A 23,681-nucleotide genomic window follows, 5' to 3' on the forward strand; every position below is an offset into this window, starting at 1 on the left:
AATAATAATAATAATAATAATAATAATAATAATAATAATAATAAAAAGAAAAAAAAAGGAAAGGCTTTTTCTCCGACCACAGTGCCTGACCCACCACAGTAAAAACTTCAGTAAAAACTGAAGGCCTTGAGCTCATAGACACTCCAGATTGACCCTAGCATCAGATGCAGACCTGTGTGTTGAAGGAATTGAACAGTTTTGAATGCATCTGTTCTATGCAGTGTTGACTTGGGCTAGAGTCATCTGCACCTAAGGTAGAGGATTCTACAGCTGCACTCCAGCTGACTAACACCCTTCATAGACTGTTTCTACCACCTAGCTCTGTCCTCCGGCAGCATAGATATCCAAGGCCTAAGCTCCTAGACAAGGCTATGAAACCTCAGATGTGGTTGAGATTTGTGCCCTAGTGGGACAGACATGTGTTTTGAGCTGCAGCAGCAGCAGCTCCACTGTGAACACCACCATACCTTGAGGCTGCATAGGTCCTTGTAGTTTTGTGACTCACATCATCTAGCTTAATAACACCAATGTGGGCGGCCTGTAGGCTGCCTTCCCAACCTCAAGCTGTAAAGCTTATTTCAAGCCTTTTTTTTCCTCAGTGGGAATAGGACATAATAGCAAGCATAAGGTTTTTTGTTGTTGTTGCTTGTTTTTGTTTTTGTATTGTTTTGCCCTGGAACTTAATGGTGGTGACACCTGACACAGGGTGTGTCCCATCCCTAGGCCTGTCTGTGAACAACCACAGTTCCAGGAAAAAAAGCATGCAGTCTGCTTCTATTGGACCTCACTTTTAGCCAATAGCAGCTAAGTCTGATCTAGTAGCTCTGGACCTCAAGGTTACTATAGTAAGCAGTCCACGGCATCATAGGCCTTGGTCCTAACAGAGAACTGTGCTGGTGGAGCATAGGCTCATAGCTGACTTGGCGGGACTGGTGTTCACAGGTATCACATAGAAACCTAGGTTCACTCCATCCACAGTGTCTCTAGAGTCAGGCAGAATCTTGTGTCCAATGACAGTTTACTGTATATGAGGCAATCAGGCCTACCCTGGACCCAGGAATACATTTGTAGGAACAGATAAGCCTTTCCTGTACTCTGCAATTTCTTTCTGAACAGAACACCAATGGGGTATTTAATATAAATCTGGGCTAAGACTGCCTTCTAGCATTGAAATAACACAACTCACCTACAACCAACTTCTGGAAAAATCTGGACTTGGGCACCATCTAGTGTTGAAATGCTGGGAGTGAACACAGGCTCAGAGAAAAGAGAAAACCTGTTTAGAATTTATGGAGGTGGATGAGGAGAGTCAAATTAGGAAATAAAATAGATAACAGATTGGTTAATGCCTTGATGATGTCACACACTACACACATCACCAGTTGGTATGAAACCATGTATATTTAAAACCCCCAAATAAAGTGCTGGAAGCTGACTAGGAGGGAACCAGTACAGGGAGTCCTCAGACGAGGAATTTAAAACAACTGTTTTAAAGACACTGAATAGTCTCACAACCTCAGTGGAAATGTAAAGAAATTGCTTAACAGTCTAACAGAAAAAGTTAAAACATATGGGAACTACTTTTGAAAATAGAAATTCTTGAGCTGAAGTTGACTCAGGAAAATTTAAAACTGCTATACAGGAGGTAACAATAACAGGATAGATTAAACAGAAGAAACAATAAGTATGCTTGAAAATAATTGCAATGTTCACAACTGACATAGATTACAGAAGGAATTTCAAAATCTTAATAGTCAAAACCAAACCCAATACCAATTAAAAAATGATTCAACAATTTAATAATTCAATAGATTCAAATAAACATTTAGCAAAAGAAGAAATACAAATAGCCAATAAGCACATGAAAACATGTTCAACATCGCTAACCCTATGAAAATTTTGTAAAATGTGATTATTGCAACTATATGGAAAACAGTTTAGAGATTCTACAAAAAATGAGCAATAAAAACAAAAAAATACCCTAGATAGATAGATAGATAGATAGATAGATAGATAGATAGATAGATAGATAGATTGATTTACTTTACAATCTAGCAATCCCAGTGCTAGATGGTAAGCCGAAATAACCACATTTTCTTCATTCCATATCTAGACTGTGACATTGTATTATTAGCAACAGAAAACAGACTGAGGACAGGAACTGTCCAGGGAATGTGTCACTATGAGAAGAACACCAGTCTCTGGCACAGGCTTAGTGAGGACAGCCAAAGACTCAGTTTTTGCTAACAGCTGAAATAAGGGGCCTGCAAGACATGGAACTGACACTGGGAAAGATGCTGCGCCTCAGAAGGCAGCACGTGAGGCTCTAAAGACAGTGGGGATGGGCACAAATAATACAGAGAAGGCAAGGACAATAGGAAGCAGTGAGGGGCACACTGGGAGGAGCTTCACCATCAGAGGTGACATGGGTCACTTGGGAAGAATCTGCCCTCTGAGAGCCTTCTAGACTCTAGAGTCTTCTTTTGAAATTTTTTATTTACTAATGTGTGTGTATCTGTGTGTGTATCATGTGTGTGGGGGGCATGCCATTGCACATCTATGGTCATTTCTGTCCTTTCCCTCTATGTGGGTCCCAAGGACTGAATCAGGTTGCCAGACTTGCATAGCAACCCCCCTGAGCCAGCCATCTCTTCTAGTAGTGTCTTCTAAGCCACTCCAAGACACTATGAAAACAACAAAAACTGCTTTTTAAAAAACTGCCAATATGCATAACATTATTATGTAGCTGTGGACTTTGTTCTGTTCTACATACTTTACTCATACACATCTATTTAACCTTTGTAACAACCTTATGAGACAATTATTATCTCTATATGAAAAAAAAAGAGGCGCAAAAGACTTTATAATTTTCCCAAGTTCACACCAAAAAGGGCAAAGAGAGATTTAAACATGGGAAGTCTGATTTTTAACTTCTCTGAAATGGAGATAAGGCTAGGTGTGCAAAAGAATCAAATAATCAAGTGTTTAGTTACCCCAATCCAACCTAACAGCCTCCATAGGTCCTCCACCTCTGAGGAATCTGTTGCTACTTGTCAACAACTTCCTTCTTGTTCTACTTCTAGAAACGAATAGGTGCAGAATAGTGGACAAGAGACTAAAGTACAGGAAACTAGGTAAGATGGAGAAGGAAACTTTGGGAGAAGCCAAGGAACTAATTTCAACCCCCTCTCTACATGAACTTCTGTAATTCCCCATTATACAGAAGACAAAGCATCAGTTCTCTAAGATGACCTATGGATCTGATTCCATCTTTACAAAGGCTTTTGTGTCTGTGTTACCTCATGCATGCTTTTCCTTAGCCTCTGGAAACACTCTTACTCTCAGCTCATCAGGAAAGACACTGCACTGTGAGGGAAGACAACTCTGCTCCAAGCCTCACAGTGGAGCAAGACTTTTATCTCTGGTACCCAGATTCTAACTCCCATGTCTCATTCCATCAGCATGTGTCAGAGCCATGGACGAAGATTTGGAATGACCATAGTAAGGTCCCATTTTCTCAAATGATCTGAGTTTAAATTGAATTTCTTTCAATAGAACATGGGTGACACATCTATTTGAGTGTGAACTTTATAATATTGTGATATGTTGGGCAAAGATTACTCATAAGTGAATAACCTGTATTTATATGTGCATGTACCCATGGTTACACGTATACAATAAAGCAGTGCTAAGTAGAAATAGCTGCCATTTCGGACCCAGAATACTCTTCCTTTATATCAAAATGGGACTTAAGAGCAAACTTTATAACTTGGTATCTCTTATTTCAGGGGTTGTTTCTTGGAATAAGAGGAAATCTGGGAGGGAATCTGGATTAGAAGAAATAAAATCTCACTCATACTTTTCTTCTCTGCATACCCCCTTCACCTACTTGGTTAAGTGAGCAGCTCTGTTTTGGTGGTATCTGTGGTTATCATCTTTAGCCTGTCTGATGTGTGTCTCCGCTGCTCTGCCATATCAGACACACAGTCATCACCCGTAAGTCTCACATGTTGAGTTATCTGTCCAGCAGTTTCCCAAAGGTTTAGTCCCATCCCACAGTTACGTCATTCCTGTCTTGGAACTGGCTCACCCACACCTGCATGTCATGATACAGAAGGCAGAAGACCTCACGGAGGAGTCTCTTCTTTCTCCCCCCGGAAAGAGAGAAATTGACATCTTCCCTTTCTTGGCAAAGCTAGAGAGAAGAGTTGGTATTCTTGGCTTTGTATGTTCTCAGATTTGTAGTGTTTTCTAAAGAGGATCTCAATTGTGTCTTCAAAGTTGTTTACTTATGGGGCTGGAAGGATAGCTCCTCAGTGAAGAGCACAAACTGTTCTCACAGGGGAGCAAAGTACAGTTCCTATCTCCCTTGTTGGGGGCTTCACAACTGCCTATGATTTCAGCTCCAATGGTTTCTTTTGACCTCCACTAATACCTCCATTTAAGTATATAAACACACACACACACACACACGTATACACTAATACACATAATTTTTAAATTAAATTAAATCTTTAAAAAATGTTATGTTAGTTCAACTTCATCTGCAGCATTATCAGAAGTCTCAGAAGGAACATTTTGTCTGTTAGTCCATGTTTAACATTAGTGGTATCTGTGCTTGTTTACTAAGTGTATAGGTACAATGTGCACTCTCCTTAAACAAAACTGTCCGAAACAGACTGGACAGGAAAGAGTTCACTGAGCCTCTTAGAACTCCACATTCTTCTACGTCCTCCGAGGCCCTCCTCTCTGTGTGAAAGGTTACTCAGAGAACTTGAAACTTACAGATGTTCAGAAGGAAGCACTGGAGAAGAGCAGGCCCCACCCCACCCCCTATCTGCCTGAGGCAAAAAAGGAGGAGAGCTACCCAAGCAAGGCCCCTTAGAGGAGGTTTCAGGTGGCTTATGAAAAAAAGCAAGGGCCCTCACAATTGCTTGCTAGGTAACTCTACTGCAAATGGGCGTGAGCAGATATGATCCCTGGGACTGAATGATATGGTCAAACAATAGGATTTTAGAACGCCGAGGACCTGTTCTGCCAGTTATTTATAGGAGAGAAAATGCCCCTCTCTGGGCCCCTTCCTCTAGTTGAAACTGGAGTGGCAATATCTACTTTTCCAGATGACGAACACTGAAGTTCTGGAGTCAATGCCTGGCATGGAGTGAGCAATGTGAAGGTGTATGCTCTGGGATAAGATGGTGAACCATGCATGCCACAGGGGTAAAGTCCTGGCTGTCATCTAGTAGCTTTATACTTTGGGGCAATAGGAGTAAGCTCCTAGTCGTTGCTGTAGAGAGTTGATAAAATTAACTGGGTAATAACATAAAAATCACTAAGCACACTGTGTGAGACCAGCCATGCCACACCCAGTAGATGTTTATCATTAGTATTGGTATTTTTTAAAATGCTTATAAAACTTATAAGTCCATAGTATTTAACTGGTCTACAGACTTCATTTTTTATTTGTTTATTCTATTGGTAATAGAAAAAAAAAAAGAAATGGATTTTAAAATCTACCTTATCAACAACAACAAAAAACCCTATCAGAACTCGAAGTTATTCTTATTTTTTAAAAAATGTTATTTTATCTATTAATCTATTTTTTTTTCAAGATAGGGTTTCTCTGTGTAGCCCTGGATGTCCTGGAACTCTCTCTATGTAGACCAGGCTGGCCTTGAACTCACAGAGTTCTACCTGCCTCTGCTTCCTGAGTGCTGGCATTAAGGGTGTGTGTGCCACCACTGCCTGACTAATAATTTTATTTTTTAATTATGAGTGTGTATAGGTATGTGCACGTGAGTGCAGATGCTTGTGGAGGTATCTCTAGCCAACTGAAAGGTGGTAGTTACTTCCTTCCAGTGGTTTGGGGTTTTGTTTTTGTTTTGTTTTGTTGTTGTTGTTTTGCATTTCAGACATTTATAAGCCATAGGTTTGAAAATATACACCTCATCCGACAGTCATTTTCATAAGAAGTTTTTTTTTTTTTTTTTTTTTTAGTTTTTCGAGACAGGGTTTCTCTGTGTAGCCCTGGCTGTCCTGGAACTCACTTTGTAGACCAGGCTAGCCTCGAACTCAGAAATCCGCCTGCCTCTGCCTCCCGAGTGCTGGGATTAAAGGCGTGCGCCCCCATGCCCGGCATAAGAAGTTTTATATGGAGAACATAATCCAATGTGGTCGATTATGACTCTTCACTAGGCAGGATAACAGTGAGCAAAAAATTTTTCTATCAGTATACAGAAGAGATGCCATAGCAAAGCAATAGAAGGGATGAAACGGGACATTTGTAACTTGAAAAACAGATATTATGTACGGCAAGGACGGCACAATTGGAGTCCTGGTACAAACTAACCATCACTGGCTAAGACTACCACAGCCTGAAACTACACAGCAGGGCTCCCCACTGTGAACTTAAAGCTTTTCAGTCACTTTTATAATGAAGTGGCTGCTTTCCTTTGAGTGCCTAGCTATGGGAGGACATGAGAGGGATTTGAGGGAAGGAAGCCAGGAGGGGCTGGAGGCAGGAAAGGGGGTAGACAGTATAACTACTTATATTAAAACCTTATTTTTAAACAGTCTAAAAATTAAAATAAAATTGAAAGGCTCATTCAATTTGCTCCTTAATAGATACCATAGACCAAATAAGGTTTGATGCTTCTGAATAAATTTCCAAATGGCATAGAGACACCAGAATCGGGGGGGGGGGTCATAATAGAGGATTTGAAAAGCTAGTTTATCCATGACATCTCATAGGGAATTGATTTTTCATTTTCTTCAGTTCCTAAGGAAACAAATGAGAAATGTTCAATAAGAACTCCCATACACATACAAAGCTCTACCTTAAGAAAATCTTCAGAAGCAGCAACTGACTCCATCTGACATAGTGGTGGGGTCTCAGTAAGTGGTACTGAATTATAAACGTAAGAGAAAGAGAGCGGACCAGAAGATTAAAAACTGCTATACCTCTAACCATGACAAGCCAGCTCACTGATCTATGTAAGACACTGTAAAGTGGCCAACCACAAACTATTCCAAACAAAATTAAAGGCAAGATGTCTCAAAAAAAGTGCATTTAAAAAAATATGTATCACAATGTTATGGAGTTGTTTTTTCTATAACTTTTTCTATAACGGATGAAGTCAGTATTAAAGAAAAGAAAAACAAAACAAAACTCTGGATAATAAGAAATTTCTAACCCAAGGACTGAACTAAGAAAACTTGTATTTTATAAAAGTAATATTAGTTGCAGTATTTGAATACATTTGGAAAATTTTAAAAACGGAGAAAATGTTTGGATAAGGGATCCAGAACCTAGAACCTGAACCTGAAGAGTCCAGTTCCTAAACAGCAGACTGAGCATCCCTAATTCAAAATTCAAAAGTCTGAAATGCTACAAATTGTAAATCTTTTCAGCTTAAACATAACACCACAAGTGGAGAATTCTACATCATAAATTGTTTCATCTACTGAGTTATTGCATGTAATACATAAAATAATTTTTAGGCTAAGAGTATACAGTATATGGAAAATAAATAAATTTTGTATTTCAGATGTAGGATCTATTCACAAGATATTTTATTACATATTTGCAAATATTCCAAAAATTTTTTTAATAGCTAGAAGGCCCAAACAAGTATTGTTCCAAGAATTTGTATAAAAGATGCTCAATGTGTGTATTTCTAAAATATCTTCCCCAACAAACCATAAATCTCACCATATTCTTCTTGGTTTAGACTTATTCCTAGTATCAATACAATGAAGTACAAATTTTTAATTTTGACATAAAATATACTTTGCAATTTGATCCCAGTCTATGTTTCAGTTTCTACTCCTTTAATCTACTCTCACTGTACTTTACTGTAATAAGTTATTTACTTCATAGGCCTATTCTTTCCATCAGCAGAGACTTTTATACAATAATCTGCTTGACTAGAGTATTATATTTCCTGTCTACCTGTCATTTGTCTTTTAAAAGTTCAGCTCAATTACTGATTGTTTTAGGAAGCCTTTCAAGATTTCTTTGGGCAGAGGATTTTGTCCCATTTAAGTGCATATGGGGAACTTTCTATCTGTTCTAACTGAGACATTAGCTATCTGTTTACATATCCATCTGCAATAGCAAACTAGGACTAGAAAGCAAGAAATATTATCATTATCACCCCTAGTTCAGAGTATAAGATCTGACTTAAAGTAGGAATTCTATAGTTATTATCCCTGTAATCACTTTCAAGTCATTGGCTATGATATTCCTTGAAACCATTAAATGAATTAAAGTACTTTAAAATTGTTTCAGCCAAAGTAGATTTTGTTTCCTAAATATAATATTCATCATTTTAACCAACCATCATTATATGAATGGTATCAATATTTTCATTGATATTTAGTGGAAATCCTTTAGAACAGACCTCTTTCATCTTCATATAGAGAACTACTTACTTCTATATTTGGAAGAGTTATTGTCACCTGTTCACCTTTGCCAACCTCAAGATTTCCTTCACAAGAGGTATCAATAGAAGCAGGTTTGAAGTCATCTAAAAATAGATACAAATACCAATTTTTGTAAGATAGACAATATACCATTCATGCCTGTGAACAGATAGTGACAGAAGCAGCTAAGAGGATTATTTTGACTCACTGGGTAGGTTTGTTTTAATTATTTTTATTGTATGTGTATGCATGTTTTGTTTCCCTGTATGCACACGTTGGAGCCCACGGAGGACAGAAGAGACCAATAGATCCTCTGGAACTGGAGTTAGAGATAGATGTAAATGCCATGTGGGTAGTCAGAACCAGACAGACCCAGGTCCTCTGGAAAAGCTGCAAGTCCCTCCTTAATTGTTAAGTCCCTTGGGTCACTGTTTAAAAGAGTACAATCCATCATAGCAAGGAAAGGATGTCAAGGTCCACACTGATCAAGGAATCGTAACTACCAACAGCATCAAATCCTAGTTTAAATTAGTGTGTTTTCTGATATTTACTCACAGTAACGCTAACACTTTACTGCTTTTGGTAGGTGGGCCCACTTGAATAGAAGATGACCTTTCTGTCGTCACTACTTATAAGCTCATCCTGTGACAATAACAAATGATGCCACTGAAACAAGAGATTTACTAATTATTAACTCTTACATAGATATAAATTATAATACTGGTGGTAGCCCAGATCAAAAATTAACTCTAATGAGTTATTGAAACTGTCTGTAGTGAATCTTTGTTGCTAAATGTCATTTTTACATTTAAGTAAGTTGCATGCATCAGTACTCCTCATACATAATTGATAGAACTCATAAAAACTAATGGTGGCTATTATTTATTCTTTATCATGTTCTAAATACCGTGTTAGGTTCTTTTATATGTTACCACAACCTCTCTAGGGAAGAATCCAAAAGGTAGCTATTACCATTTTCACCTATGAATACTGTGGTTGAAAGCTTAGAGAATGTTCTCAAAGTAACATTACACACAGGTTTGGTGAAGTTCAGGGTTCACAGACAGGTTTATCTGAAGCATTTGTATAAAAGACAGGCAAGATTTATCCCATATATGACACAAAACAATACCTTCTCTCAAATAACATTGGCTTGAGCGTTTGGTTTAAATTAGGTTCATGTGCTCTGCATAAATGTCAAATTCTATATTATATAGTTTCCATTCCTTACGAGTTTTTGAGACTGAGGGGACACTGGAAATGAACCTGTTCAAATAAACCTAAAAAGATTCTGTGTAATATTATACTTAATTGAATGGGGTGGGGTGGGGGAGACAGTACATTTTTTTAAAGTCTTCTGCAGGATTAAGCGTGGTGTCTAAGCTTGTTTACTCTGTGCTCGTTATTATGCATTGTCTTTTTGCATATGCTTGTTTATTGTCATTCTTGTGGCTCAATTATCTGACTCTGATTTGGAAAATATGTTTTCAATATTTTAAGAACTTTTGTAAAGCCGGGGATGTAGCTCAGTGATAGAGCACTTGCCTAGTATTTACAAGGCCCTGGGTTTGAGTTCTAACACTGTAATTAATCCTATAAAGAACCCATAAATAAAAGTCTTACAAACACCTGAAAGGCACTTTTCAAAAGCTGTATTTCATTCATTTAATTTTGGATTTGTATCTGTAGGAAGAGAACACATATCTAAGCTGTAAAAACATATACATTGAGGGACTGGTGAGATGGTTCAGCAGTTAAGAGCACTGGCTGTTCTTGCAGAGAACTTGGGTCATTCTCAGCACTGACATCAGGTCACTGATAGCTATGGTTAACTACAGTTACAGGGGACTTAAGGTTCTCTTGTGGTCTCTGAGGGCACTGCATAATATGATGTGCATATATAGACTCAGGCCCACACATATACATAAAAAATAAACATATCTATTACTAAATAACTTTTTTGTATTTTTAAACTTTGTACTGAGAAACAAAAGATCACTGCATACCTGAGAAGAAGGAAGAGGAAAAGGACATGGTACTTGGGAAAGGGGCATTGAGAGGTCAGATAGGAACAGTACCTTGCTTTTGGAGAGAAGACAGACAGAGAGAGAGAGAGAGACAGACAGACAGACAGACAGACAGACAGACAGAGAGACAGGGAGAGACTGACTATGGGGCTGCACAACACTTACTGTTTCATTGTGGGGAACTTTGAATGGTAATCCAGAGGAAAATAAACAAGGGGCACCATTGAAGTTCTGTTCGTAAACTTCTCCCATTTATTCCACCCTAACATGTTATTTTTGCTTAATGCAACCTTTTAATAAAGCTTAAATACAATCAATGGAAGGCTAAGACCATTGGTTATCCTACATTTACTCTGAGTTCTTATAGCTGAATTGTCTGCAACTTAACCTTTGAAGACTGAGTTTTAAATGAGTGTTTTTCAGAATATAAGCTTTGGAAGGAAAAGGACAGAATGGTGGAGAATGTAGGACAATCAGACAGTAAAGAAGAGCTGGGCTGCAAAAGAGATGTGAAAAAAATCTACAATTTTACACACACACACACACACACACACACACACACACATGAGGTCACGACTCAGTGACCTTTCCCGTATGCTCTAGAATTCTGCGGCCTATTATGCAAAAAAGAAGTTTTACATACAAAATTAAGTTATATTTGTTCATACTAGTATCTCATTTAATTACTAAAACAAAAAGGCTCATTATAATCTCTTTTCCATCAATATTACAGATAACTTACTAAAACAGAGAACAAAAAAACAGAGTAGAAAACATTAGGAGGTAAAAATTTAAAGTAAAGAAAGTAGAAAAAAAACCTTTCAATTTTTTGATAATCAGTAATTACTTAGCTGACCATGAAGTCTGAGATCGAAAAGAGATACAAACGATTGAGACAGCTGACAATCTCTCCCCCAAAAACAAACTAAATGGGAACCCTCATCAGCCAGAATGGGGAAGAAATGTCCTTGCGGCCTCTACACATCACTTTTGGGTCCTTTGTTCCATCTGTCTGTCACCTTTTCAAACTGCACCATCCACTTGTCACGTTAGTCTCCACAGCCACCCGTGCAGATCGTCCCACAAAACTTCCTCTCAGATCTGTCAGTCTCGCTTAAACCCTTCCGTGGTTCTGCACTTGTGGGACGCCAGGTGCCTGCACAGAGACTGACCACTGGGCAGTGGGTCACCGTGCCATCCGGTCTCCCGGGGAGCAAAGAGCGGCGGGGACAGAATTACAGAATCCCGAGGAGTCTGTCTCCATACCACCCTCCCATCCCAGGGGAACCCGGGGTACCCCGGACAGTCCGCACTCACAGCGCACGGTGTGGAAGGCACAGCGCGGCTGCTTCTCGAAACTTTCGCCTAGTTTGAGAACCCGCTCGCGACGGTCCAGGTATGCGAGTCCCGCTGGTCCACTCATCCTCGTCCTCTGCCTCCCGCTTGGCCTTCGCGGTCCCCCGCCACAGTCTTCTGGAACAGCTGCACTGACCGCGAGCTTGAGCTCGGGGCCCGGGGGACGGGCTCCGTTCACCTCCAGACGCGTGCGGCCGCCCCTTGGAGCGCCCCGAGTCTTGATTGGCTGTCTGGAGCCACCTGCCCCGCCCCCTCGCCTCGGGCCCCGCCCCGGCCCTGGCCACCATCCCCGCCCCTAGCCCCCTTCCCGCGTCGCGACGCACACAGCTCGGCGAAGGCCGCCACGCTGAGGTACGCTGTGCGGGTCGGGCCCTGAGGTGGACGGACGCGGGGGAAGAGATGAGGTAACAGACCGGAGATGGCGGCTGGGATGGATGAGAGGCCCTAGCGGGGCGGGGAAGCTAGGACGCCAGACACCCGGGGCAGAACTGCCTGGCGGGGCCTGGTAACGGGAGCGTGGGCCTCCTCCTCCGCGCCGGGCCCGCAGGTTTGGTGTGGAAACGGACGCCTGGCGAGAGGTGGCGGCCCGGCCCAGGCCTGGGGCCTCCTGAGGCCTAGCTGCTCTGAGGCGGGTCTGGAACCCCAGCCGCGCCCCCTCAGGTGATGTGACCAGACTGGAAACCTCTGGAAGCCGCGCAGTTACCTTTGAGGGCCGGTTTATTATTATTTTTTCTTATTTATTTATCTATCTTATCTATCTATTTATTATTTTTTAATTAACCCTTTAAAGACACGGGCTTTTCCCGCCGGGGTTAGGCCCTGAGGAGGGGGCGTTCCCGGAGGCGACCAAGAAGCCTAGGGTTAGGGGTAACTGACTGACTGCTGCACGTTTGTTTCTGTCGTAGTGATTCCTGGAAGCACTGAAGAGCGCGGCCTTGGGACTCTTGCTTCCTCAGAGATCAGTCTAGCAGTAGGTAAGAGCGTCGATTGATTGATAATTGCCCCCCCTCCACCTCACAAAATTGTTAGGAAGTAGGAGAAAGCGTGCTTTGTATTAGAGGATTATTCACAGAGAGACTACAGTGAGCCCCCTCAGGTGATCTTACATGTTAATTGTGGCATCAGACTATGATTTCAACACTTCTACCTTAAATAGGTTTGTCAATTTATTTTTCCAGGTGGGTGGGTGATCATTTTTTTGCCTTCTACCCTTTAAAGATACAAGGAGACTGTTCAATGTATTTATGCACGAAGGTTCTGAAGCCAGAATCTCTTGGCTTGTACGTCAGCTTCATACTCTCAATGTGATTTTTGTGCAAGCAAATCAAACAAATGTGTTGATCATTAGAATTGGGGAAATAATAATAGCTATGTAAAAAATAATGCTGTTCCTTAGAATTGTTGAAGTGGTTAAATGAATGCTCTCTAAATATTTTGGGTTCAGCAATACTTTGATATTTTTAGACTTAATCATTGCTAAATGCCTTATAAATTTTGAAGTCTAGGGACAAGGAATGGCTATTATGTTCATAGATAAAAGCACTGGTTTAGAGAAACCCAGGTGATTGACTTTTTGGCCATCTAATATCAAGAGGGATTTGTTCAGTAGCAAAAGTAAGTGGATGTATACTTTCACATTGATTTTTATTACCGTATTGTATAAAGTAATTGGCAATATGAGTGGCCAACAGTCAAGGGGATGTTTAAATGTATTTTGATGAATTTTTACAAAGGATAGAATAATGTAGACGCTGCAAAGAGTAAGACAACATGCGTTCTCTAGGAAAGTTTTACATCTTCTACATGCTAGGAATTTTATTGGGCTTTCTTTAAAATAGTTTCAGTGGATTTGTCTATTAATGATTTATATTTTACTCAAGAAGAGGGTCTCACTATAGTTCGGGTTGTTTTGAAACCCACTATGTAGAGGTCTGTCTTGAGCTCACAGAGATCCCCCTGCCTCTGTTTACCAAGTGTTTAAAGGCATGTGCCACTATGTCCAGCTAAGTTTTATTTTTCTTAACTGCACAATTGAGATGATTATGGTAGCTATTTCATAATCCCATGTAAGGATAAAATATTGCATTAAAACCCACTTAGCACAGTTCTTACTTCATAGTAAATATGTTATCTTTATTAAAATATGTTTTATATTAATGATACTATTGAGCTTCAAATACTTATATAGAAAAGTTATAAAGAAAAGTTTTAGTAAAAAACTTTATAGAAAACTACCTAGAAAACTATATAGACTTATATATAGAAAACTACCTAGAAAACTATATAGACTTATATAGAAAAGCTTTAGTAAAAAAATTGAGGTGTAGACTTTTTAATTTTAGAATTGATAGACTATAATTTTTAATTTTGTTATAATTTCATGACATTTCTCAGGTCTAATATATGGGGTTTTCCAAACCATCTCCAGATTCAGTGATTAGGTGGAAGGGCTCACAGAACTCAACACATATATTGTCTTATTTGTAGCTGTAATTTATAGTGAAGATATATAAAGCAAAGTCAGTAAAGTGAAAAGATCGTATAGGATACAATCCACAGGAAACCAAGATCCACTTTCAGTAGAATTACAGGGTACACATAATTTCTTAAGGAAAATAGTTGTGACCACACCTGTGTGAAGTATTTTCTACTAGAGATGCCTACTAGACACTCAGTGACCAGAATTTTTACTGGTTTGTATTGAAAGATTGGTTCTTTATGCCAATACTAAGAGGTAATGGAACCATCAAGAGGTGAGGCCTAGTGGGAAGTTATTATATCATTGGGCTCACCACCCTCAAAAGAATTGATACAGTTTTTGTAAAAGTTTAGATAGTCCTTAAGAGAAGACTGTTATTAAAAGGCCTGCCCCCTCCTTAGTCTCTTGCAGGTCTTGTGTGCTATATATCTTCTAGTCATGCTATCATACTATCTATAATATGGGAGAGCCAAGACAACTTTCACCAGAAGCCAGTGCCCTGACATAAGGCCCTTGAACTTCCAGAACTGTGAGCCAAATAAACCTCTTGGTAAAATGCCTCAGGTATCTTATTAAGTATTGAAAATCAGACTAAGCAAATATCAGAATTCTCAGAATCTAAAAGGAAAACATGTTTATTTACCACAACCATTATATTTATAACAGTTTTGGCACAGTGATCCAAGCTTATAAGAGAACAATAAAAATCCTACTAAAATCCACATTCTAGATACTAGCCAACAGCCAGTCTTGTAAAATGACCTTTGAAGAAAAGACTGTACTTAAGCCTGCTATATCAACTCTGTACAGTCTGTTTCTCCTGTATGAAGTCTATCTTAGAATTGTTGCACAGAGAGGGTAAATGTGAAGGTGATACAATTTCTGATTCTTAACACATTTGATTTTTTAAAAATTATTATATGTTTAAGCATAGGTGGTAGAAAAAAAATGAAGCCAGCCGGTACAGACCCAAGGATCTTGTCTTTAGCTGCTGAAGTTGCAAAAAGTCCTGAACAAAATGTTCCTGTTATATTATTGAAGTTAAAAGGTAAGAAAATACTTTTATAGTTAGGAAAGACATTAAGTAAATACTAGTTCTGTCATGACACAATGTTAGTATTCTGTTTGGAGAAACCTTAACACTGTGGAATAACATTTTCTTTTTTGCTATATTTTTAATGATGACAGTATATAAATGAATTGAGCAAAAATAAGTATATATTATTTTCTTTTTCCTTAGAAATAATAAACAACACCCCTTTGGGAAGCTCAGAGTTAAAGAAAGTTAAACAAGATATATATTGTTATGACCTCATTCAGTATTGCCTATTGGTCCTCAGTCAAGATTCTTCTCGAATCCAGGGTGGTTGGTCTACAATTTCCCAGCTTACACAGATACTAAGGTAAAATGAAACAAGTAGATTAGCTTGTTCTAATTTTCAATAATTCTTTTTTTTTTTTTTTTTGTCATTCTATTAAGAATTGGAATCTTCTATATGTTTTGATTGTACTTTTCTTTCACACTGTTGCTATTGTTTGTAACTTCAGGTGCAATTGATTGTCCTAAGATTTTTTTACATATGATTACGTCGTTTGTTTGCCACTTGAGTCCCACTTAACTAATGTATTCTTTTTTTGTTTTGTTTTGTTTTTGTTTTTGTTTTTGTTTGTTTGTTTGTTTTTTCGAGACAGGGTTTCTCTGTATAGTCCTGGCTGTCCTGGAACTCACTCTATAGACCAGGCTGGCCTCGAACTCAGAAATCCACCTGCCTCTGCCTCCCGAGTGCTGGGATTAAAGGTGTGCGCCACCATGCCTGGCAACTAATGTATTCTTTTTGACTCAGAAATATTTGAAGAAATTAAAGTTCTGTACTTGGAAAACTTACAGTAGAGATTGAGTAGCAGTGATACTTGATACAAATACAATGGATAGGTGACAGAATCAAAGTATATACCAAAGAACTGTAGAAGAACAAGTATAGAAATTTCATTTCATTTGTAGTGATATTGCTATTTAAACTGTGTATTTATTAGGGAGCTCAAATCCTGTACATGAAATTTAGAAGCAGCGTTTACTTTCCTCCTGCCATGTTAAAAATAGAAAGATCAAGATTTTTTTAAAGGTGATAAAGGATAAAGTGTTCTCAGTACCTGAGTTAATCTTTCCACTTGCATTTGATTTTATAAAATTTATTATTTTACATTATGTGTATATGTCAGTGTCTGTATGTGGGTATGTGTACATGAGTACAGGTACCACATACAGAGACCAGAAGAGCACGTGGGTTCTGAATTTGAGTTCTCGTATTTTGTAAGAGTAGCAAGTGTTCTTAATTACTGAGCCATTTCTCCAGTCACACCCCATTTGATTTTAAATGAACTATCTTCACAGGAGAGATATTTTTCATACTTACACTATTCTGTCTTAGATCCTTTCTAAACTGCTTAATTCTACATTGTTATAACATAAAGGCCTAATTCAAAGTATGCAATTACAAAAAAAGGTTAACAAATTTATGTACTATTCTTTTATACTTAATTTTCAAGATTATTTCAATATTGATTAAACATAAGTAAATAAGTGCTTATATTTTTGTTTTGATGATATATGCTAGTTTATGACAATATTGGTTGAATATTACTTTTATTAATGCTGTCTTTCATATAGATATGCTGAGTAATTAAGTAATAGAACTAAAGAGAAAGTAAAAACTTGATAGCAAGTATTAGCTAATGACGTTTTTAACATTCTCAATTTGTAATTGTCCTTGTTTTTCAGTGTGCACACATTTTGTTGAAAATATTTAGTCAATTGTGATCACTTATATTAATGTCTACTTTTGGGTTGAAGGCTCTTTTTGGTATAAGACTACTATATAAGTACTTTTATTGTTGATATTTCTGAATATGTTCAACTCATATCCAGGGATTAGCTTTAATGTATAGTTTTAAGAAAATAATTTTCTATAAAGGGCTTTTTTTCTTTACTGTGTATTATAAAATGTTCCTACTACAGATAAGTTAATGCTTTTACTGTTTTCCGTGCTGATATAAGGAATAGACAGTCAGCTAATTTGTGGGTTTTAAGAAAGAGGAATTGGTTTGAAACTAGAGTGTTAGATTTTCTTATCTTTCTTCCTTGATAATTAACCTCACCCTAGATATTTTTAGCTATTTATTAGATTCTAAAATACATCAGTTAATAGAACTTAACATGAATTCAACAGTCAAGGTATTCTTTGCCTTTAGGGTGATAGTAGCCAATTCTCTGAAAACTTCTCTCATTTTTCTTGATTGTAAACTGTCTTTTATATTCTTTTGTTCTCTTTCCTTCTCTCTCCCCCTTTTGTCTTCCCTCCTTCCCTCCCTCGCTCTCCCTCCCCTTGTCCTCTCTTCTTTCTTTCTTTCTTTCTTTCTTTCTTTCTTTCTTTCTTTCTTTCTTTCTTTCTTTCTTTCTTTCTGACAGGGTCTCACTGTGTAAACTTGGCTGATCTGGAACTGATTATGTAAACTGGGCTGAGATCTTTCTGTATTTGCTTTCTAGGGTGTGGGATTAAAGGCATATACCATCACCTAGGTATATCTTTCATTTCTTAAAGAACCAGCATATTTGTTTTCAGGATTTGTGAACCCTGGAACTAAATGCAAGCAAGGTCCATTTCACAGCTTAGTTCCTTAGAAAGCTGAAATTTTCTAGCAACTTTTTAATTGGCTTGTCAACAAAAGAATGACACTTAAGATTCTCATTAAGCCGGGTGGTGGTGGCGCACGCCTTTAATCCCAGCACTTGGGAGGCAGAGGCAGGCGGATTTCTGAGTTCGAGGCTAGCCTGGTCTACAAAGTGAGTACCAGGACAGCCAGGGCTATACAGAGAAACCCTGTCTCGAAAAACCAAAAAAAAAAAGATTCTCATTAAGGCACAATGCCCCTGGAAGTTAGAGTATTCAAATGATATTATTATTAACACAAAGTTATACTCTTATTTCAGCCATTGCTGTGTGGGCTTAGAGCCAGGAGAAGATGGAGAAGAATTTTACAAGGAGTTACTTCCATCAGCTGCTGAAAATTTTCTTATCCTGGGGAGACGATTGCAAACATGTTTCATCAATGCAACTAAGGTATATGTTTAGTGTTGTATAGCCAAATAATTTTTATTCTTTTTTTTTTTTTCCTGAAACAAAGTTTCACTGTATAGCCGAGGCTAGCTTCATATTCAGTGTATAGCTTTGCAGGTTGGTCTCAAAAGTCTCAGTCCTTTTGCTTCATCCTCCTCAGCACTGAGATTACAAGGATGTATACCATATCTATCCCTTCCTAAGTTGCCCCCTGTCGTTTTTCAAATACGCTACATCTGGCTGAACATACAAGTAGAGTAGTAAATTTAAGCATCTTTAGCTAAAAATTAGAACCGAGAACTTAATCTCTACATTAGAAAAATTACAAATGTTAGCTAAAGAATACTGTATGATTTTTGAAGAGTTTGTCTTACCACTTAGTATGAGGAAACATGCATATATACTTATATACATGGCATCACTTCATTCCAGACTGTAATAGCTGTTTCAGACTTTTAATTTCTGACACTTCAGGCTAGTTTTGACCATAGCTTTTATTTTTTAATTGACGCATAAAGTTGTACATACTTTAAGGGAACTATATAATATTTTTATACCTTTATATTTTATGTAATGTTTGCATACAGAGAAAGAGAGAGGATGGGAGGGGAAGAGGGAAGAGGAGATCGTGGAGAAAATGATTCTTTGCCTTATCAAGTACCTATTTCAGATCTTCAGATTGTGGAGCTGTTGGGCAAAATCCAGGCCTTGTGTATGGAAATCAGTATTCTAGTATCCAAGAATGTTCTGCATCTAGTCTACTTTCTGTAAAGAAGTGCCACATCAGTACATCAGTACATCAGTACATTGAAAATGTAATCTGTGACCACATCTTAGAACAGCAGCAAATGCCATACTATGTTTTGAATTTGTAATAAGGCCTTTTCATCATGAGAAGCAAATTTTTGAAGACCTTGTATTCTACCACTCTTAAGTGTCTAAGCCTGTTAAATCTATTTTCATATTTCATAGTGTAGAACACTATGTATGCTATCTAAGCAAAGAATTCTGCCTAATGAAAAATCATTAGGAATTTACTTAGCACTGTTGCTTATTAAGGTAGTCATGTCCTTTATCTGTTGGATGGTATTGGCAGCTTCTGCTTCCATTCTTGTGGATGACTAAATCAATCATATAACTAACTTACCAGTTTCGCATCTATGGTGCCCATTCTTCCTCTAACAGTTTGACCTGACCTTAAGTGATTATCTTCAAGTTTGTCTCACTGTGCTCACAGTCAGACCTTGAGTGTATTTGTGCTCAGTCCTCAGTCCTAACTCTGAGGGTAGGAATAGGACCAGAAGTTGCGAATTTCTTCATCTTCAGTTCTTTTTCAGTTAGTTGAATTAAGCTAGCCTAGAATGGCCCAGCAGGGAATTCAGATTCCAATTTGAATACCAAAGACTTCTCATCTTCACTTATTATGAACACCATTCAGGTGATTGGAATCAAACCCAGGTCCCCTGAAAGAGCAGCCAGTGATCTTAACCACTAAGTCATCTCTCCACCTCCTTAATTCCACTCTTACAATTTTTTTTAAATATGTGTGTTAGCTAAACAACACTTATATGCAGAAATTACACTGTTGGACTTATATTTATTTAAAAGGAGTGAGATTAATATCAAAACATCTTTAGTCCTATGTTTATTGCAGCACTATTTACAATAGTCAAAAATAGTAATAACTTAAATATCAGCAGTCAGTGCATAAATAATGAAATAAAAAGGGCAGATTTCTGTCATTTGCAACACCATGGAAGGAAGTGAAGGCTAGTAAGTGAAGTAGGCCACACCAGAAGGTCAAATACTGTATGAATTCAATGACATGGAATCTAAAACAAGCTCATCTCCTAGAAGTTGAGACTTGAAAACTGGTTACCAGAGGCTAGGGATAATAGAAGAGGAAAGATGAGAGAAAGTTTAACAATGGGCATTTTGTAATATTTAGATAATTTAAGATATTCTATGGCATATGGGATGATTATATATGATAATGGTAAACCTTTAAAAAAAGTTTCATTTTGAATATTAAATTAGTCAATAGTTTTCTCATTATTCTGACATTCATATAAACTCGATTCTGTTGAGAAAACTGTAAGTTCATATAGTTTTAGCAATTCCTAATTAGCCACTAAGAGAATTATAGACTGGAAATGGCTCATGGTCTTATGACTTGGGAAGTTGATTCAGTAGGACTGCTCAGTCCCAAGCCAGCCTGATCTACTGAATGAATTACATGAAAATCAGCACAAGACAGGTATATTTACATATATGACATAATCAGAACTGTAATGTGCATAGGAAAGAATAGAGATAGAAAGACCAATTGAGATAGAAAGTTTTTTTCCCCATTTTTTCCTAGGATAGAGCTTCACTATGCAGCCCAAATAATGTTAAACTCACAATCTTCCTGCCTCAGTCTTTTGACTGCTGGAACATAGATTCCATCATTACACCTTGCTAAAAGGAGGCCCTTTGTGAGTGAAGTATTTCTTGACCACGAGTCAGGCAGGCCGATTTCTGGGAGTTTGAGGCCAGTCTGGTCCATTTAGAATTCCAGGTCAGCCAGGTAATGAAACCCTGTCTCACAATTCAAAACGAATGACTGTGGTAGCTCACAGCCTCCTATAATCGACCAAGTCCTCTTCTGGCCTCCTCAGGCAACGCTCAGTTGTGATGCACATATATGCATGCATGGAAAAACACTCATACATGTTAAAAATAAAACAAATGGAATTCAATGAGAAATTTAACAATGTGGACAATATGCTAGTTCAAATAAAAGAAATATTGTTGGCAGAGGATTTAACTCAGATCATATATTCTACATCTGCAATTTTGGGGGCCATTAGCCTTCTTGGAAGCTTTCAAGAAAATTTTTAAGAATTTGATAGTTTGTGGGTAGTATAAAATATGGTAGGATGTATATTAGATGTTCTAGCCCAAGCTACATACTAGTTTTTTTGAATCCATATCAAAAGAGAAAAATATGTACTCAAGAACTTTGAAATGTTTTAATGGCAAATTTTGTTAACATGAGTCAGGGTTATAAATTAATGATTGACATCATCTAACAGGCTTTTAAAGTATACTTTGGACATCTAGAAATACAGGGTCCTTGAGATGGACAAAAAATTATGGTGCCCTTTCTCATATGTTTGGATGAAATTAGAAAAGCAATTTAATAGACTAAGGAATCATGGCTTAATGTGACACTTTTTACGTTTGGTGGTTATATAGGAAAAGACAAGTTATTTAAGTTAATTGTGTGCTTTGTTTGCTTGCTTTAACTCTTGCTATCAATTTTATGGTACAGTAGAAACATTCAGGATCTGAATTGGTTCATACAATTTTACATTAAAGTTATATAGTCAGCAAATGACAGGTATAGTCAATGGAATCTGTTTGTCTCCTGTTGTGGTACTATTACCACCTTTTCACAAGATTAGTTTCAGCAAAAAACATTGTTTATTTACTTGGTATATATTAATAGAACATTTACTATACATCAGAATTGTAGATAGTGAATTACAATGGGCAGTAAAACACATACTCTCTGCTCTCATAAAGTATTAGAGTAGAAACTTAGAACTGGAAAATTCTATTAATAATGCCTAACATGCTTACATTTTTATATTACCAGGGTTTTTAAACCCTGGCTATATAATGAAGTCACTCACCTGACTGTGAAAATACAGGTGTCTGGACTTTAGCTTTGGAAATTGAGATTCTGTATATTTGGATATGTGCAGAGAGATTGTTTAAAAGTTCCACAAATCATTCTGATGCATTTCAAGCATTAAGTTCTAGTGTATCCATCTGTAATTTGTAAGCTACTTACTTTGTTTTTGTTTTGTCTGGGTAATTACTATGAATTAGGAGAGTCCATATACTAAAACCACAGGTTGCACAAATGAAGAAACAAAGCACAGAAGATCAGGTACTTTATAAATAGCTATTGAATTCGGAAATCAAGTCTGCTGACTACTCTGGAAAAGTCTTTTCTTAAGAAAAGTAGATTAGAAAAGTAAATTGGTTTTATCTTTTGTATTAAGGGTGAAGAGCAAGATAAATTACTACATTTTTTCCAAATTGTGACTGATTCTCTCTTCTGGCTATTGGGAGGTCATGTTCAACTCATACAGAATGGTAAGAAAGAAACACTGCTTAATATAACTAATATCATGCAGCATTTGCTCTATAAATGCCCAATTAAAGGAACTATTCCTGAAATATAACTTTCTCCTATGTTTAGAAAATCTGAGAGTTGGATTAATTTAAATTTGAACTGTTTAGGAAAGTAATTTTTTAAAATTACATTTAGTGTTATAAATTTAGCTTTAGATTTCTAGAGAAATCCCTGTGTACAGAGTAAATACAGTTTCACTCATAATCTGAAAGGACAGACTGTTATGAAATTTTACCAAACTTTAAAGTTATTTCATTGGATATTGTTTTATGTTGAAAATTATAAATATATATTAATTTTATGTTCTCATAGGACTAAAACCATACTCTTTTATGATAATCATGATACAATTCTTTCTTTTTAAAAAATTTTCACATTACATAAATGCTATATCATGGCTTTTTTTCCCAGATATTCACACTTGAATCTTTAATTTTACATCCTTTCAGAATCATTCATGCATGTAAAGAGTCACATAATTCTTTAAGTATAAAAAGCACATTCCTAGGGATTGTAATCCATACCACTCACTTAGCCATTTAGCTAAGTGACTAAATACTTTTTTATTTAAAGTATTATCTTTTTTCCTATAATATATGTCAATCATCATTACAAATTCCCAATTTAAAGACTTTTTAATCAAAAAATATAAGGTTGTTAGACTTGACTTGATATAAAGGCATATAAAGGAGAAGGAGAATACTTGAATAATTTTTTAAAATGCCATATTCCATTTTGAAAAGAACTATAATAAAATGATAGTATGTCTAGGATTAATATGAAACCATAATGTAGTTATAAAAATTTGTTAAATGTTTATAAAATTACTGAGCAGAAAACCAAATGTATATATTGAAATATTTTTAATAATATTTTCCATGTAAAATGTTTCACATCTATGAAGAAAGTTACTGACCTGTAGGCCTGGGATAGGAAATATATACAAATGAACTTGAAGCATCTTAAATACCAGATGTAAAGGAAGCAATTAAACTTTATCAGTATTAAAAGGACTCAGAAACCAACACAAAGAGGCCTCTACTAGGACCGGTGAGCTGGCTCAACAGATAAGGAGAGAAATTTTTATTTTA

The 23,681-nt window shown here is 37.2% G+C and overlaps 2 protein-coding genes across 4 annotated transcripts in view; one reads left to right on the top strand and one right to left on the bottom strand.

Moving 5' to 3' along the window:
- The window catches only part of Eaf2 (ELL associated factor 2), a 38,294-nt gene extending 26,322 nt beyond the window's left edge, over positions 1-11,972 (bottom strand). Inside the window, exons 1-2 of one of the 2 annotated variants that reach the window (XM_021209988.1) lie at positions 11,769-11,972; positions 8,434-8,528 (exon numbers count right to left, since the gene is read on the bottom strand). In XM_021209988.1, the coding sequence (XP_021065647.1) occupies positions 8,434-8,528; positions 11,769-11,874 (201 nt within the window). In that variant the 5' untranslated portion in view covers positions 11,875-11,972. The remainder of the gene's footprint in view (positions 1-8,433; positions 8,529-11,768) is intronic. The other variant, XM_029544738.1, reaches the window with a different exon arrangement.
- Positions 11,973-12,129: 157 nt separating this feature from the next.
- Iqcb1 (IQ motif containing B1) overlaps positions 12,130-23,681 on the top strand; it is a 47,146-nt gene continuing 35,594 nt past the window's right edge. The window contains exons 1-6 of one of the 2 annotated variants that reach the window (XM_029544855.1): positions 12,130-12,211; positions 12,713-12,781; positions 15,216-15,334; positions 15,527-15,689; positions 18,275-18,404; positions 22,457-22,550. In XM_029544855.1, the coding sequence (XP_029400715.1) occupies positions 15,235-15,334; positions 15,527-15,689; positions 18,275-18,404; positions 22,457-22,550 (487 nt within the window). In that variant the 5' untranslated portion in view covers positions 12,130-12,211; positions 12,713-12,781; positions 15,216-15,234. The remainder of the gene's footprint in view (positions 12,212-12,712; positions 12,782-15,215; positions 15,335-15,526; positions 15,690-18,274; positions 18,405-22,456; positions 22,551-23,681) is intronic. The other variant, XM_021209194.2, reaches the window with a different exon arrangement.

Source organism: Mus pahari, chromosome 12 (genome assembly GCF_900095145.1).
Source record: "Mus pahari chromosome 12, PAHARI_EIJ_v1.1, whole genome shotgun sequence".
Taxonomy (NCBI): Eukaryota; Metazoa; Chordata; class Mammalia; order Rodentia; family Muridae; genus Mus; species Mus pahari.